At 29.8% G+C, this 19,746-nt stretch overlaps 1 protein-coding gene across 2 annotated transcripts; it reads right to left on the reverse strand.

Annotated features, from left to right (window-relative positions):
* Nucleotides 1-1,687: 1,687 nt before the first annotated feature.
* LOC128167726 (MAM domain-containing glycosylphosphatidylinositol anchor protein 1-like) lies at nucleotides 1,688-17,026 on the reverse strand. Of its 2 annotated transcripts, XM_052833604.1 has the most exons (17): nucleotides 16,913-17,026; nucleotides 12,222-12,545; nucleotides 11,032-11,340; nucleotides 8,999-9,265; nucleotides 8,629-8,898; nucleotides 7,936-8,205; nucleotides 7,534-7,794; nucleotides 7,104-7,391; nucleotides 6,265-6,555; nucleotides 5,305-5,418; nucleotides 4,872-4,890; nucleotides 4,524-4,567; nucleotides 3,430-3,451; nucleotides 2,855-2,919; nucleotides 2,704-2,722; nucleotides 2,445-2,530; nucleotides 1,688-2,090 (listed from the first exon to the last, which is right to left on the reverse strand). In XM_052833604.1, exons 1-17 carry the CDS (start codon nucleotides 16,977-16,979, stop codon nucleotides 2,023-2,025), a joined length of 2,784 nt encoding a protein of 927 aa, XP_052689564.1. In that variant the 5' UTR covers nucleotides 16,980-17,026; the 3' UTR covers nucleotides 1,688-2,022. The 2 variants fall into 2 exon arrangements, with proteins under 2 accessions (XP_052689564.1, XP_052689565.1); XM_052833605.1 differs by lacking the exon at nucleotides 2,704-2,722.
* Nucleotides 17,027-19,746: the final 2,720 nt, after the last annotated feature.

The following is a 19,746-nucleotide window of genomic DNA, read 5'->3' on the forward strand; positions in this document are numbered from 1 at the left end:
ATTGTTTGTCATTTTGAACCAAAAATATACATGCAATACGAGGATATGAGCAATTCACAAAGTATAACTTCTTATTTTGAACTATTGTATAACATAAAAATAAATTTCAGAGAAATTGACAAAGTGGTGCGAGTCAATAACTAATTATACGTTGTATTAATTTCACTAGCATGAAATATTAAAGCACCCTAAACATGGTATGAATAGCTCGCACAATTATTTTCAGACATTGTTTTCGACTAATATATATAATAAAGTCAAATAAGCCCGGTGATTATGCAAAAACTATATAAAGAAAATGAAAAAAACCCACCTAACTGAACTTCAGCAAGAGCTTATCTTATTTATATAAAGTCACGCCTTAATGTACAAAAACTTATTTGCTTCAAGAAACAAAACAAAATTGCAAGGAGAAGGTAATGAAACTATGTTTTCCAAACAAAGATTAATCTGTAACTTTCCTTACATATGCATATAGCTTGGATTTACTGCCGTCGTGAGCGAAGGGAGATAAGGCACGATTCTCAAATGTATTGTTCTTTTGACTTTTCTGAATGAGTTATTTTGATCCACTATGCTTCCCTAAAATAGCATCTTAAAACTATGTCTTTCTTATCAAATGAGCTTTTAATTAGTAAATTCCTTTCTGTATATTACTTAATTTTTTCAGTATATCGATTGTCTTACATGTATGTTAATGAATACTTAATCATTGCGAGTAACTTTCTTGAGCCATATGTTCACTCCTTATACACTTAATTGTTAAAGAAAAATGAAAAAAAAATTTCAAAATGATATTATGTAAAAATTGAATATAAATTTAGTACTATTTTAGTTTTTTAGAGATAAGTTGTAGGTAAAAAGCTTTCTTTCAAAAATAACAAAATTTACGTTTAATTACTATAGATACCATTACAAATGAAGCACATTAACCACAGTTGAAAACTATATACAATATAAAAACTGTAACTCTAAGGAATTTACATTTTTAACTTCTCTTTGTAACGCAACATGATCAAAACAACCATACTGATTGCATAGTTATATTACATATCATAGCATTGTATTTCCCGAGATTTTCCAATACATACATGCGTTCTAATATCAAACACTTTTAAAAATTAAGAATTTATATTTTAGCAAGATGCTTGGATAAAGAAAAAAAATGTAAAACTAAAAATCATTATGTTTTTTAAAAAGTAGTAGTTTTTCTACATGTGTGTATATACTTTCATATAAAACATTATACCCCCTTGAGACCCTTTACACCTGGGGTTTAACGTTTTAACAAATTTAAAATATAAATTCATTGAAATAAACTATGTAGATGTAAATTTGGTACGCTGAACTATCATTTTCTGCGAAATATTGTACAAGCCAAATATAATTCATTTACAGTAGATGTATTTAATGCTTTAAAAATATTATTAACAAAATATTATATATATATATATATATATATATATATATATATATATATATATATATATATATATATATATATATATATAATACAAATGTACATTATGTTTAATAGAATACAAACTACCCAATTTAAATAAGCTGAATATAAATGTCTTACTGAATTAAAAAACAGATGTTTTTTAAAGAATGATTTGATCATAACTAAATGATTAATAATGTATTAATTAAGTGGGTATTCAATTTTTCATATCCGATAGGAATGGACCCCTTTCCAAATTATATTACCTACAACTTTTTCCTTATTTAACGTAAAGGACTATTTTTTTAATCATTTCCGTTAAAAAACCCTAAACCTTTTTTTTTTAAAAACTTGTATATAATCTGAAGTCTCTCTACAGTCCATAAAATAACACTTTTTGCAACATTTACATGTAACATTCTTTTATATTAATTTCATAAACAAGTGTATACAGAAGAAATATTTTCTGAGATCGTATCCATAACTATTAAAGGTTCTGAACTCCTCTAATCCCTATCCGTTCTCCGGGTGGACGACGAAAAACGCAAATCTAGCCACCCACAGAAACACAGAAAGATTCAATCTTTAAATGATGTGTTAGCGTATTCTTCAACGTCTTGTTCCAAACACCGTTCGTCAACTGAACCTAAAACAATCAAACTACAATCTTACTAGCCTCCATCATTGCCAAAATTGATATCAGTAAATTAAGGTCGTATTGTAACAATTTGAATTGCAATCCGCGCTAAATTTCATTCATGAAGGGATAGCGTAAACTTCCCAACCCAATTAACAATGTCTGATATAAATTCTAGTTTATAACGGATAGTTAATGCATGTTTCTATGTTTTGAAATATCAGAATAGAAGAACAACTTAAAGGGCTTTGAAAAGATAATAGAATTAGAGTGTATTGCTACTTCTTTAAGTTCATTTAATTCAATTAGAATTAATATTAATTTGATATGCTGCTTTGACATATGTTTTAATATTACCCATACCTTTCAAAATCGTTTTCCGGTCTTTAGAATTGCTTTGACTTTCAGAATCTTCAGATGTTGACTTTTGCATTTCTTCATACAGTTTTCTAAAATACATCAAAGATGATCAATTTAAATATATCCTGTAATTTTAAATGTTCTTAGATCTATGATAGATAGATAGATAGATAGATAGATAGATAGATAGATAGATAGATAGATAGATAGATAGATAGATAGATTGATGGATAGATAGAAAGATAGATAGATAGATAGATACTCATTGTGTCCTTGTTTTTCTGAAACATATTAGCAATAAAAGAAATCAACAATTTCAGTATGTAGATTAATATAAAGGTCACATTTGTACTACTACAAATGTACTATCAAATGTTCACATTGAGAAGACAGAATGCTATTAATAAATATACCTGTCATTAGTACAGCCTCATACTGGCTTCGATTTTCGTCTTTTGTCAACTCGTCATACATATTCCTGAAATAGAAGCCCACAATGTTTACCAAAATTATATTTAAAAACATCAGAAAATATCGCCGTTTCTTGTCTGCATAATAAGCTTCTCTTCTGAAAAAATAGTTTCCCTAGAAAAAATGTTGCAAAAGTTATCTCCCGTTGGCGGCCATGTTGTAGGTCAATAGGCCTAAATCATTTCATTATTCAAACGATTTTAACTTGTTATATTATTATTTTCGTAAATAGCAATGTTTTTGTGATAAATAATTCATTTTGTAGTTTTTTTAAATTGTTGATTGGTTAGTTTGTCACAGAGGACAACTCACTGTCGTGACCCACATGTACAGCATAGCCAGTATTTTAAAAAAAATAATTCAAAAAAATACGTGTTTAATAGTTTAAAGATAAGTTAGCGTCACTCTGCACTTGTTCTAGCTAAATCTGTCAAGATCAAATATTTTACGAGATGAGAATTTTGTGGTCAAGATTCTTTCAGAATTCCAATTGATGAGGTGTATAAATTTAACTTACCTTTCCCTGTTTTCCTGTTGTTCTGGAATATTATGATTATATGTATGTTAAGGAAAAGACAATGAAGTTTATATTAAACATAGTTTAACCCAAAAACTAATTTTATTGTAAATAAAATCATTTTTGGCAACAAATTTTGTAATAATACTGTATAGTTGTGTGTGTTTTATCAATATCTCTTTGTAAGTCAAGCTTGTAAAATAATGTTTGTGTGCATGTAAGGGGGTGTTCATTAACAACCATGGTCAAAATACTTTGTCATGTTACAGATGGTAATTTGCATTTGTGCACAGCAGGGTCACGGGGGGGGGGGGGGGTTCAAGATTGTTAAACATCTTGGATCACTTAACATGTCCAGCATCCAATCATTTTTGTAATCAATTATTGTCTTATCAGAACCTGGCACATGTAAATTCTCTCATTCTTATTTTCTCTGATATTGCTGCTGAAAGTTTTTGATTTACAATTATAATTACAAATACACATGCACATACCAGACAGAGACATAATACATAAATGACAAGTCTATATACTCTAGTAATTTGAGTCTGGATATTAACAAATTAGTCAACAGATCGGCCTTAAACTTTTAAATATGATATTGTTTGCCATAAACTATTATTTAAACAAAAAGCTAAATATTTTGGCTATAAATAATAATTTTTTCCTCTATCTTTAGATAGGGTCCTTTGTTTAAGGTAGGTAAAAAACCTAAAAATGGCCACGACCATCTAACCCTAAGAGGCAAAGCCATCAGTTACCTTAGTTCTTCTTAATAAAATTTGTTATAGAAACAGATTTTGTTAATCCTTTTCTTCATTATTATATCACTCATATGATCGGCAAAACTATGAAAGCGCGAATTGATAAACATTCATAATAATTAACCATCGTTTTGCAGGGATTCAAAGATTTGATATACAATCGATCAAGCATCTCACAATAAGGCATAAACTTTATATGGCATTTATTCTTGTGCAAATCATATCAAGATGGTAAATTTAATAAAATCGAGCATATTAGTTTCAACATGCCTTTGAACCATCTAAAACAATATACATATACAATAAACTGAAATTGGAACTTAATATTACCTGTTATAGCTGTATAGAAAGATGATTCTTTGTTTGCTTCCTTGCTGAAATAATTAGATAAAGAATGATAAATTAAGGACAGACATGTCAATCTGCACATATTAAATCACGGATGTGTTCTTTGGACGCATTAATATCTTATTGGTATATTTACTAAAAATATTTTCATTTTACAATCTGTCCAGGCCTAGTTGTCACCCTATATTCAGTCATAAGTGAATCGAGAAAAAATACATATACCATAAAAAAGAATTGCTATTTTTTGCACATAAATTTCAAAAACAGTTTGAAATGTATAAATGAAATAAATCAATGGATGTATCGAACCTTATCTGGATATCAACATACCTGTTTCTTTTATGGATTGCTACAATCAATAAATTCAATGTAATCAAAATAGGCCTTGTAATATTTTTTTCGTTTAAGATACGCTATTCAAGATGTATTGAAATTCGTACGAGGTCAACGCCAAACGACCATTCAATTGTATATATATATATATATATATATATATATATATATATATATATATATATATATATATATATATATATGCTTTTTTAATTGCCAATCAGATTGAGGCCTAGTTTCACAAGTCTTAAAAACCTGCCATGATTAGTTGTGGCCTGTGATAAATGAACATACTTCAGAACTACAAGCCAAAAAATTAAAACTGTTTAATTTGAGAACTATATAAAATATGTTTAAGCTTTTCAAAGTTGACATGAAAACTAGAATTCTAACACACGTAAAAATTACAAATAACAAAAATATATCTTACTTAAATCGCAAACATAACATTTGTTAATTAGAAACACAATAAGAACAATTGTGATCAACAGCAAAATCCCAGCAACACTGCCTGCAATCGTTCCGGTCTGACTATTTTTTGTTTCTGTTAATGATAATTTAATTCAATTATGAAAAATAAACACAATATGCACAAGTTGTAAAATATGTTAAAACATTGAATTAACCAGCACTTAGTTTGGAATGAATGATAATTATTATTTTTTTCGTAAATAATATGCTTTTCTGTTTATTCTGTCGATATTAATATCCTTGGGAAATATAGCTTTTATAAAAATGTAGTAAAATGTATGAAAGTTTCTTTACTAAAAACTAACTAAACTGTATTAAAAACCCTTAATATTCTAAACTTATCCATTATTACAAAAAAGTATAATTGACAGCACATTTAGAGGGCGAGAAACACATTTCATATATTCGGCAGAGTTATTTTTTGCATATAAAGTATTTGATTGTTATTTAACTGAACATGATAAACTATTGCCGAAGAATTGTTTGTCTGTTTACTGTTTAGGCATAATCGTAAATCTTAAAATTATACTTTTATTTTGTGAGGTGATAGGATCAAATGAGAGAATATCTTGTTTTCGGAATTAATGCAAACAATATTATCAATATTGCTTCACAAAAAGACATACAGAAATTTACACTTACTAAGGGGTCAAAAATTGCAAATCATTTGTACATGTAGAAACTCAATGTTCAAGTTTAAAGGAATATTGAATTTACTATATAATGAACAAATATAGCCACAATATACAAATTTAAAACGAAGTTGACTTATAAATTTTACGAAAGAGGTCACCTTGTTTATACTAACTAGGCACTTGATAAGATCGAAGACGTAATGATTAACATAAATTATCTCAATTGACTGATGTACTTAAGCATTGAATGCTTATTTTAGGATTTAGTCCGTCCTTAAACTAACCTTTGGATGTCATGCAGCTGATAATGTCCGATATGCTAAATCCATAGTTATTTTGTGCAGAAACGTAAAACACATACGTTATAGAAGGTTGAAGATTTTGTACGTGTGCTTCGTGTAATTTATTTTCACCCATGTCTGGAATTCGAATAGACTGGTTGCCTCTTTGTTGACCGTTTAAAGCAAAAACATCAAATGTCTGGTGATCTCCACCATTAAAGGATGAGATCCATTGCACGATGGCACGTGTTCCTTCACATTTTACTCCTATGTTTCTGGGATTATCTGGTTTTCCTTTGAACATATGAAAATCTTTCTATCCATCTATTTATTTATTTATCTTTCGCGTTTCTTTTGCACTATTGCTTTTTTATCTTAGTATAGTTCAAGTTGTACTTTGTTCTAAGTATGTCTTTTAAAGAATGCACCATACATGAGAAAATTAAAATTGATACATATTTTAATCGCTCATTGTATTGCATAAAACTAATGTTTAACATGCTACCAATACATACTATGAATTACAATTATATTACTTTTTAATGTACATGTATAAGTAAATTTTAAAAATTGACAGATAACTTTAAGTTGATCATTTAAGTGACACTTGCACATTATATTAATAGCTTATTAAGGTCTTCCGTTTCCAACGGAAGACCTTATAGTGATTGCAATGTTTCTTCTTCTTATTTTTTTTTAATATTATTTCAACTTAAACGTAAAATATCAAATTATTTAATTTGTTTTAAACAAAAGATAATAAATTTAGTAAATAATTTTGTTTTTTGAATTATTTACCTAAGGATGAATTTTAAGCCAGAGTTTATACTGTATTTACTTACTTTGTTTGAAGATGTTGACAATTATCGTGGTTTCTCCATATAGGTTCCAAATTTTTAAGTGATAAGTTCCACGGTCACATTCGTTCACGGACTTTTGATTGAAATTAATTGAAAAATTATTCATTGTATTCCTTGTGATAGTGTGTATCATGTGAGTGTTTCTTGTTCCATTGAAATAGTTTAATTCGTACTGAGGCTCTGGGAATGCATTAACTATGACTGAAAAATTCAGTACAGCAGTGTCTGTCACCCTCAAAGTAACATTAGAGTTGGCTACCCATGGCTTACCTATGAATGAATTTAAATCATCAAAATTTTTTAATTACCAAAAAATTAAATGAAACATACTACTTAAAGATTTCCAAGATCTTTAGTACACGTATGATAAGGGTCTGATGTTGCTTTGAGGAAATATAATCACACAGCTTACAATTAACCATGAGTTCCACCAAGGCTGTAACGTTCCTTTCCACTTCGTTACTAGCAACAAGGGTGAAATTTGTTGTATCTGTACATGAGGCTTTCTCTATGATAAATGTTGTTTTATTCACCAACAACTGAGTTTGCAGTAACTGTTGTCCTCTATACCAGTAGACATCTGCCAATGGATTGCTGACTATTGTTCGAGTTATTATGACTTTCTCGCTCTCATTTACTAAAGTGCTAGGTTTATCTAATATTTCTGGCTTATCTGAAAACATATAACAAAACATTGTAAGGAAGGGGATACTTTTGCCCTCCCGAAGCCTACGTCGTTGCTTCTTTTTTAAGGGCAAATATTCATTGATATAAACAGAGCAATTATGTAAAATACATAATTAAAAATACTTACACTGTACATTTAAGTAAATATTAGCAGGGAAAGATGTCCCTACAGAGTTGATGGCTGTACAGTTGTAGGATCCTGACCTATTTCTTTCTACATGTTGGATGGTATAGGTTGATCCATTGTGAAGGACGTTGCTTGAATTGTCTGTTTTGTACCATCTCCATACGATACTAGAATTAGGATTGGCGGCAGTCACTCTACACTCCAAAGTAGCTGTCTGGCCCTCTATAACTTTATATGGATTTGGTGTATTTGACGTCAAATTTGGTCTATCTATTTCATTAATAAAATATACATGAACGACATACTCTTTAATATGTCAATATTTATTGCATAAGATTTCAATTTGTTCCCCACTCTCTTACAAAACATCAACTGTCTCTCCTAATATGCTATATAAACATGTAGGAAATTATAAATACTTTAGATTTTTATTATTAACACAAAATACATACATGTGTATTTCGATACCTTTACAATGTACACTCGGAAATTTTCACTTTTCGTTTACTTTTGCTGCATTTGCCATCATTAGCAATGGCCAAATTTTGAATTATATTCACTTACAACTACAATTTACTTTTGTAATAAGATCAATTTAATTCAATAAAGCAAAATGACAATAAAGTAAGCAATTTTTATTGGACTCAGAAGGCATGAATAAAATATTGTCATTAAACTATAAGTATTACTCACACTGTACATCAATATTAATATCAACTACTTCTGATGTCCCTACATCGTTGCTGGCTGTGCAACTGTACGTCCCCGACCTGTTCTTCTTTATATTTGGAATTGCTAATACTGGTCCGTTGTGAAGGACGTTGCTGGGATTGTCTGTTTTGTACCATCTCCATATGATACTAAAGTTAGGATTGGCGGCAGTCACTCTACACTCCAATGAAGCTGTATGTCCTTCTGTAACTATGTATGGACTTGGGATACTTGATGTCACTTCCGGTTTATCTTAAATTGATATGCATTCATCGTTATTTTTTTCAATTCATTATTTATTAAAATTGCTGATGTTTTCCTCTTGAAAAAGAAATTAAAATATACTTCTCACATTGTATATCTACATGAATTGTGACTGCTTCTGATGTCCCTACAAAGTTGTTGGCTGTGCAATTGTATGATCCTGACTTATCCCTCTGTATGTTTGCGATTTTAAAGATCGGCCCTTTGTAAAGCACAATGCTGGGACTGTCTGTTTTGAACCACTTCCACGCAATACCTTTGCTCGGATTTGCATCGGTCAGTATACATTCCAGTGTAGCTGTCTTTCCCTCTATAACTATGTATGGACTTATGGTACTTGTCACTTCTGGTTTATCTATCAAACAGTTGTGAACAATATTACGTATTCCGCAGGTAAATCTTTTTCTGGGAATTTTGGCAATTTATTCATCAAACTTTAATTAACAAAATTTGAAGTAAATTATAAGTAATACTTATAATGAACATTTTTACGGGTAAGAACTTTTTAAAAAGTCAACTTTAATCACGAAACAATGATATCCATTATGTTGGTTTTTTAAACCGCCAATCATACCTCGTTGCACAAGACAATTGGTTTTGTACACTATGTTGCAGTCATTTCTTAATGTGATATCAAACTGTTCGCAAGCAGTTACTGTGTTGGATAAATATTACATATTGTACCCCACGGTTTTTTCTACAGATCATCGCTATTGCAACTTAATTTCCTTTATATCATCATAATCAAATAGTAGTTTTATAATGTTAAATTACAAAATTAGCTTTATCTGACAGTGGCGTCGGAAGCAAATTGGAAGTGGGGGGGGGGGGGGGGCTAGACTAATCCTCAAAAATCTTGATAAAACCTAATTCCATAAATCATAAAAATCCTAATCCGTGGGGGGGGGGGGGGTATACCATAGTTCCAAAAAAATTCTTACCTACCAAATTTTTTTTTTCACAAATAATATAAAATTCCTAATCAGTGGGACTTTTTCTTCATCCATTGGTACGTTTTATAGCAAATCATGTAAGTGTTTAAATGGAAATCTTTTTTAAAAGTTTCGGGAATTTTTTTTATGAAAAATAAAAAATAAGATAGCAACGTAAATAAAAAAAAATATATTTGACTGTATACATACTTTTTTCAATAAATTCAACGAGGATTAAAAAATACATTCCATTTCCCCCAGGGCGTATTGGCAAATATGAACCTTAAAAAAAACCTTAAGGTTCTTGACAAAACAGTAACATAAATAAAAAACTCCCCACGGAAGAGTGGTTTGTGCTTCTTGAAATAGTATATTACTTTATAAACGGAACTTAGTGATTGTTTTTAAACAGAAAATAAAAAAGGCTTTATAGGTGATAAAGAAATGGTATATATCATCATTTTTAAGCCTACTTAAAAAACTCTTCATTTCGTTAAACTATTAATTAATGTTCCAAAAAGTTAACAAAAGGTGCTACCCTAGAAAAGGGATTACAATAGTTGGATAGGATCGTGTCAGGACTTGAACCTCATTGGGATAGTTACATTTCACAGCATTTGTAGTTGAACTTTATCAAAACTTCTTTTTTTCATATAGAAATATTTTAATGAAATGTGAAAATGTGTTGAGAATATAAATTTTTTTCTAAAACATCTTCATGAGAAAGTCTCCAAGTATTTTTTAAATTCAGATAAATATCACCTTTTACAATATCTGATTAACTATGGTCAGGACAAACAGATAAATCTTATCTAGTAGAAATTTTAACAAGCTTCTAAATTTTACAATTTTCTCTCAGTTTTAATTTTAGAAAATATATAGGTTAACTTAATTATACAATGTCACAGTTTTGAAATAAAATTTGTATCTGATTCTGTGCGAGATACAATGAAAAGTCCCATAATGACAAGAATGACATAATTAATACTTTGAACGCAAAAATATTCTTTTCTTCAGTTTAATTCAATGGCTAGTTTTAACAATACCAAATTTAACAAATATTTGAAAAGAGATTTCTGAAACTTTTCTCAAAATGTTACTTAATTTTATTTTATTTATTTATTTAATTTAATTTAATTTTTTTGTTTAATAAAAGTTTTATAGTTCATGTAAAAGTAAGTATACGTACACAAAACGGCCAATGTAAGCACAGTAGAATTAATACTGCGGCCTGGTATGTTGCTCGCTGTACAATACACATGTTTTCCGTTGTCCATTTTGACAACTTGAGTCTGTAAGGAAGATGTTGTTCTAACTAAACCATCAGATATATTCCTTGTAGATGTTGAATGGTTGGTTACATGTATGGCCGTCGTTGATTTGTACCACATGATATTAGCTGGTGGGTTACAGTACGATGTTATACAGATTAGATTGATAACTTGTCCGTCTATCAATGTGGTTGCTACCGGAGTTATCGTCACTGATGTCACCGGTACTGTATACAAATACATATAACGAGTTATCGCTTTTTTATATATTAAATCATGATTTATAAACAAATTATATAAAAATTAGGACATGTATAAATTTGATTTGTCGATTGTTGACATATAATCGTGCGAACAATTCTGTCATAAACCTTACTATACTTAATATAGATTTTTATGGAAAAAATCCAGGTTTTAGCATATGCGACAATGTGACGCACCAATAGACATAAATGTTTATATATCCTTAACGAAATATTTAACTGATGTAAATTAAATTATAAATAAATTGTAATATGACTTAACTTTTAATGATTAGTTATTACTTGCTTATTAGTAAATTTCACAGATTATTGTCCTCGTACCTTTGTACATGGGTTTATTTTGTTTCAAATGAGACGCCGTTTTCATTTGTTTTTTTTCTTAAATTTTAATGACCAAATCAGGATCACGATGCATACAAAACATAATTTTTGTTTGCATGTTTACTTCTGAAAAAGGCTTTGACGCATTAATATCACACATTTTCTTATATATATATGTATTTAATATAGATATTGTTTTTCTTGTATTTTAAATATGGAATTAAAAACCATTATTTTGGCCCATCCTGACCTCAGAGGTCATAGAATGAACAAAGTCGATCTTTATTGTGACAATTTCTTCATTTTGATACTAGATAATAAGCAACTGGTATTGTTAATAAAAAATTACTTGAAATCTTAATAAACCATTCTTATTCATTCTAGTACACATATACATGAACAAGTGTACAGTTACACTACAGTGAATTCATTTTATGCTCGATAACTATATCATGTAATAATGATGGTAAAGTGTATCAATAAAATATGCTTTTTGTAAATTCGAATATGAGTTCTTTACATACCTTTAACGGAAAAGTTGACATAGTTACTTGTTGAAAAAATCGTTTGGCAGCAGATAGACGCACCATTCCAGCTTTGTGGAACATTCACCTGTATACTAAACACAGTTTCATTGGAACATGAAGCATTGTAAGTAGATAAACAAGAAGACTGGGTATATTTACATGTGCCATTTAACGGTTCCAACAAACAAAGGGTAGTTGTTGGCTTCACTGAAAATATCACAAGGATTGGAGGAACTGAATTCGGATCTAACTCACACTGTAGAGTCACCACCTGGTGAACTTCAACGTTATTGGACGGACTGACTGTAAGTGTAATTCCAGCTGAAAGGAATGGATAAAAATAATAACGTATATCATTTTATTATTCTGAATCATACCCACTTCTAGCTCTATTGCACACGGTCTTTGACCTTCTTAGACTTTCAAAAAAATATAGTTGCATTTACTGAGTGTAATTCCCTCTATTTCTTCTAGTTAATTCATAGCTCTATAAAAACAGCTAGAATAAAATTTACACGCCCCCGTTTACAGATTGGTCGAAACCTATAACGACCCAAGATAAACCATGGACTGCATGAAATAGTCATGATGATGTCAGAGACGATTTGGCCGTTTCTTTAGCTAACGTACTGATGCACATTAAAAATATTAATTTGATTATAAAATGTAAATTTAAACAATTAAATACTTTCTTTGATGATTCATGCGGGTTATAAAGGTAGCGATCAAAAATTACATAATCTGCTAACGCGCGTTGTGAATTTTTTTCTGCAATGTTGCCACCTTCATATCCCGAATGAATTATTGTTATGTTTATATTTATGTTTTATTTAATTTTTTTAGCTTTTAAAAAACATAATAACAGTGAAAAAAGATTTCAAACCAGTGTTTGATATGTGTTAACCAAATTTAATGGACATGCATAAGGATATAAATGATAACTCAGCTTGGAAGTGGGTTTGGCTTAAAGTATCTTACCTTAGTATTCGATTTTAACATAAACAGACAGTTCCATGCATATATTGTAATTGATTCCCGAATCTACATAATATTTTGTCTTCTTAATATTCAACGAGCTGTCAGAAACTTCTTTTAAAACGTTTTAAAAGTAAATAATCGACCGGAATGAGTTTTGACTCTAAATTTATTTGCTATCTCTTGGTTTTTATCATGCTAAAAGTCACTTCATGTTGTGAAAAATTTAGTGATTAAGAACCAATTTCAATTAGCATTAAAATGATACTTTTATTTATTTCAATAATCTTATGATCTAAAAACTAATTGTTCTGAAAAAAGGGCGTTCGCGATCGGTTATTTGTACACTTAACAAAAATTCTAAGTGTTCATCCCATCCTTATAAATAGAATAATTAAAAAAGAAATATGGAGTAAAATGATATGACTGATATGTCTTCTCAACAAAAGCACAGATGAAATAAACAACACTGGTTGAAACCAATAACGTGTGCCAAAATTAAAAAAAAAATAATGTTTTTTCAGCACATGCTTCATATTCAAGGTAACTTTTTTTTGCGATCGACATTAGTCTTTAGTCTCAAATTAAAAACGCCTAAAAAATGCCGAACTACAGTACCGATCAGACCAAACCTAACAGAAAGTAAACCCAAACTAAACCCTGGGTTTACTTTCTGGGTTTACTCTGGGTTTACTTCGGGTTTACTAGAGTGGACCGAGAGTAAATCCAGAGTAAACCCAAACCCAAACCCCTAAAGTGGACACAGAGAGTAAACCTCGTTCTTTTTTTCTTTTTTTGCTGTCATTCGGAACGTCGAAGAAGAAAATGTGAAAAAGAAAATAAACATTAATCATAATGACATTCTACAAAACGGGATTGTCACTTTGTTTTATCGTCTGGACTAAAGACACTGGCATGTTATCAATCAACCCTTCAGGTTTACCTTAAGGATTACGTTTACTCAGGGTTTGAAATTTCAAACAATATTTTTACAAAGTTCAATACCTGAATGCCAAAATTGTCTTAAAACACAGAATAACAATGTTTATAACAAATATCGATATTGATTTCCATGTTTTGTTTATTTATGGAAGATTTGCTACGACAAAAGTAGAGTAATGTTGAAACAGAAGAAATTAGGACTATTTTTTTTTCATTTTCTTATTTTCTCTTAAAAACTTTCTGTTTCAGTGTAATCGCAAAAGTTAAGTTTCTATGTGATTTTTCATATCATTTTACATATTTCATGGTTGTATTAACTCGTGTATAATTTTATATCACTAGCTGGCACGCGAAAAATCTTAAAAATGCATAAAATCAATTCAAGATAAAATACTGTAAATTTTGATCACTGACTTTATATAATGTCAATGTCAACAGAATACTGACAATAAAACAGTTTTCGGCAATCAATGGTTTGGAGCTCCTATTGGTAAGTTTTTTGTAAAACTCGATCAAAAATGGATTTTTGAAAATAGATAGAGGAAATTCGGACTAAAATAAACTTAAAATGTTAGCTTAAAACGATTTATTCAAATATGAAATTAGTAATGCTATTCGTATTTTATCATTCACTATTGTTTTATTATTTCTAATAATTACAAAATAAAGAAAACATTGGAAAAGGAGGACAATTTTGACAAATTTAAAAAAAAATTAATAAACTTTCAGAGGTCACCAGCATAAAAGTAGGTAATTGACCTAGTTATTTGAAAGTGAAATATAGCACCAGAAAAGTTGGGCTACAATGTACGATAAGTAGTTTTTCGTTCCTATTAGTGGATTTTCTTCGCCCCTGAGTAAATGTAATCCTTAAAATTTTTAGCCATAAAGTACGAAAGCGTATCGGGGCCTACACTTGTTGTGTTATAACTTTTTCATTGTCATACTTTTTATCGTCTTATCAACCTATAAACTATTATGTCGTTTCAATAATGCAAATAGTTTGCATTGTATTGACAACATAATTTAAATCACCATACTGTGATTGATGAGTTTTCTTGCAATTTGCTATATCAATTTAACAAAATACGGAGTTAAAAATGATAATGTAAGAGTGAGTTTTAGTTATATCGAGAAAGAAATGTTGACATAGAACAATGTAAATGTATACATTATAGTTATAAAGAGATAAATATGTTTTCATTTTTTGAGAACATATGACAAAAATATTGTTATTGAATGAATTTCGCGGGGGCGGGAGTTCCGATGGTGTGTCACCTCACTCCAAATCTAGCTGTAGGATACACATACAGACTGACATTTGTGGGATCATTGAAATTCGTGTATGCTCAATTTTCAAGGATTTCGTTATTGCTAATTTTCGTCATCTATGAATTTAAATCCACAACGAATTGTGGATAATAGATTTAATATATCTATTATTTATAATTCAAGTAATTTCACGAAATGTTGCCATTAACCTATTTTGAAAAAAATATCAATCTACACGATTGGCTCCATGAAATTCGATCCACAACAAAGGAATTTAAACTCTGAAGTTAAGATATTTCTTTTAATGTCAAACATCCAAATATCTGCATTTGTAATCGTAGTTAAGGGTGGTGGACAAGAGCAGTCCTACCCCAAATTATGATCATGATTGTATAATTACTTTAATACAACAGTATCCCATCGATGAGGCTAAAAATGTTTTAACCATCTATCTTTGTCTTCAGATTGATATTATTGTATAAATGTATTTTGTTTCGATGCTTTGGTAAATAAAACAATTTTTTCAGGTGTTCTTGAAATTCAAATATTCAATTACATGTTTCTGTCTCAAAACTCGTAGCAAATGGTTATTGGAGAGTAACTCAAGTTTTTAGCATATTTAGCTTTAAATTTAAATATTGTTCATTATGTTTATTCAGTGCTTCTTCTAAAGAGAGTGTATATAGTCTAGGAAAAACCACGATCATCCATCCATCTTCACGGCAGTTATAATCAAAAGTTTACGTTTTACAATTTGTAAATGTAACATCAAATCATGTCTTTCCAAACCGCTTCTTGCTGATTTTTTGTTCACAAAATCATTGACGTAAGAGTATAAAACAACGTAAGTAAATACAATGAATTTAGCGTTCACATTGATTTATAAATTCTTTAAAGAAAAGAAATGGGCAAGAGTAGAATATTCGGACTATTTGTCTGAAGACAAAGAGACATGATGTGGACTTGACGAAGGAAGTTATCAATTATTGTTTTTGACTCGTGGCGATTACTTTCGCATCGCGTGCCTTAACATTTAATATTTGTAAAAGTCATCAATGCTTTTCTGTTCTGATTTGATTTTTGAGAGTATTTTAATCTTAAATTTGTTATTATAAAAATAATCACGAGTGAAACATTCTAGATAAAACATCATTCAAGTATTTAGGTAGTGTATAGATATGATAAAAAGATATAAAGTATACAAAATATGTAAACCGAGGTTAAAAATATACAAATTAATGTATTTACAAAAGAAATATGGCATACTTCCTTATTGCGTATCTCTTTAAAAGGAAATCATTATTGTCATGAGCATTTTTTAAAGTTTAGAGAAAAACATTGTAAGCAAATAACAATGTTATCGATATTTAAAACTGAAAAATACAACACGAAAGTTTCCTATACTGTGATTTCAAAAGTTTTCTAACTACCTCTGTTTTTTCATTTCTAATCTTCAGATTTTGTTAAATCGTTTAAAAACTGTTAAAATAATCTCTTACCAACAAAATGAACCATGGTCAACCACCACACTAAACATCCATTGATACATTGAAATCTAAAAGGCATGCTTTTTAAAGACTACTTGATCTCGAAACAGACAACTAGAGGTTTTTATAAAAGAGCCTAGGTTATTCACAATCTAACAAAAAAGGCATTCAGGAAGTTTAAACACTGTATGGCAACACGTTAGCAAAGTAAACAAAAAGGAAATTAAAATAAATTAAAAAAAATATGGCTCATTAAAAAGCGAATCCGATTCAAATTCAATCTAAGTTAGTAAAAAATAAACCCATTAAAATATGCAAGTCATTATAAAATGGTAACACAACACATCTAGTTAAAATCAGACTGATTTAATCTGCGCTTTACACGTATAATCATAAAGCTCATTGAATAGTATTATCTTAGAATGACAAGAGGAGATTAGATTCGCAATAAGGATGTAACAATGTTAAACAACAAGTTACTGAAACAAAATCTATTTTTTGAAATCAAAATATCACAGCGTTATTTAAAAACTTCGATTAATTTGCGAAACATATTAAACAGGCCCCAATATATATTGATCAAAAGTTAATTTGAAATTTTGTATTAAGTGGTTCATGGCAAATCTTTAATGTGACAATGTGAAAAACAGATAACAGTTACCTGACAATACTTATAATTCATTCTCAAATCAAGCAACTATGTATACATATTATTCTTGGAAACTTTCATTATCAGCATTTTGTTCCTTATTTATCTCGTTTATACATGCAACAGTTTGCAAGTCATAAGTAAGTAATCGTTTATTATAGTGACACTGTGCATTATAAATATTGTAATTCATACTGTAAACATAATAAACATTAAACTACCTTGCACCCGGCTTGTCGGACCTATAAAAAATTCTGCATAAAATTATATGAAAATTTACACCTGCAAAGAACTATATATGATATCAGTCAAATTTGGCCCCCATAATTCGCTATTTTTAAAAGAATTCAAGTACATTAATCTGTTGTGTTATTTTATAAAAGAGTTGACATGAAATATGTTTTTTACCTATTAATTTGATTTATATGCACTCAATGGCAGCATATGACGTCAAAAGTGGCGCTATTTTTAAAATTCAATCAAAATCAGTCAAAAATTGACATTTTTCTTATCTTTTATCGAATGGGAAATATAGAGTAACTCTTTGAACAGGAACGAACTTTTTGTCACTTATAAGTATTGGAGAAATACATCTTTGGTGAAAATATTTTCTTTGTTCAAGCAGTCGTTCAAAGTTTTCTAAAAAAAAAAACTGCTTCAAAACAAGCAGTTTTATGCTAAAAATGAGAAAATGGTGGGAAAAGGTAAACTTTATGATGTCATATTTCTAAACTTTGGGCAATGATATTAAAATGAAAATTATGAAAAAACTTCAAATGTATACTTGTACAAATAAAGCAAAGAATTATGGTAAAACGACAATGTTCATTTTAGGGGCCATTTTAAGCTCAAACCATATATAGTCCTTTAAAGATTTCTTCTATGGTTGAAGGCTGCATTTACAAATGTGGCTTATTTTATCTAGTAATTTTAATTTAACGCTATAAATAAATAACCCGTGTACTTATTCTTTTGGTGATCATCATACAATGTATCAAAACTGTTTTCCTTCTATAATCATAAATTTGACAGTCTTATAAGAAGTGTTTCTCATCTTCGACAGAAGAGTGAGAACAGAAAACACACGTCCTTATAAAGGTTCAGTTTTTTATCAACCAGTTTTAATACGAATACGAAGAATGCCACATCTAGCTGAACGTTCTCGTTTTCAGACATTTGAAGTAATATTTAATCCTGTTTCAGAGTTCGATTTAATTGAAGTATGTCCTTAGTTTTGGAGAATATTGTAATTACATTTCCCAGTCGTTTACAGCAAAGTTTTTGGCACATGGAATCTGATCTGTATTCACCATTTCCCAGTTTTCAAAGGTCTGAAACTTCTAATATTAAACATATTAAAAGGGGCACATCTGTTATGCCCCTGAAAATAACGAATTACACGACTTCGCAGCATTTCAAGTAAGTGTAAGGTATTATAACCCACGACTTCAGAACAATGAAAAAAAATGACGATAACAAACCGTGAACCATCTCAAATAAATATCCATAAAACGAAATACAAATTCAAAGCAGAGCAACACGGACCTCCAAATAGATAGAGGTAGTATCAGGTGCCTAGGAGGAGTGAGCATCCTCTGCTCACCGGTCACAACCGTCGTGTGCTCTTTGTCGTAATCGGGAAAAAATCGGAAGAGTCCTTAGACAATTATGTGATTAATTATGGTCTAACAATTGGAATGAAAAACGTCAGTCAGCATGCAACGCAGTGAAAGATTGTATTTGCTGACAAGGTCGTTGTATCAACCATAGAACTTACGAAAAGATGATTTAAAGCGAGACTGTTGATAGTCCTTTTTATCAACTTGTTTGTCAGTAGCTTGCTTCATCTTAGAAACTGTTCATACGAAGAGCATACCCTTGCAAACCAAATCAACTGAGAGACAAAAAAAAACCACCATATGCAGGTGATGAGGGTATATTGCTACATAAGTAAGGAAAGTTGATAATCAAGTTGATAAGTTGATAATCAAGATCTGGCACTACACAAAAATTGAATAAGATTTCTTATGTTCTGAATTCACCATCCTAAAAAAAATATAATTTCGAAATCATTTCCCAGTTTGCCCTGCCATCGGCCTTCAATAGTGTTTCAGCTGCAACATAGGAATGATACTGCTATACATCCAAAATAATTCCAATATATTTATAACGAGGAACAATCTGCAATTTTTCCAAC

This window comes from Crassostrea angulata, chromosome 10 (assembly GCF_025612915.1).
Source record: "Crassostrea angulata isolate pt1a10 chromosome 10, ASM2561291v2, whole genome shotgun sequence".
Taxonomy (NCBI): domain Eukaryota; kingdom Metazoa; phylum Mollusca; class Bivalvia; order Ostreida; family Ostreidae; genus Magallana; species Magallana angulata.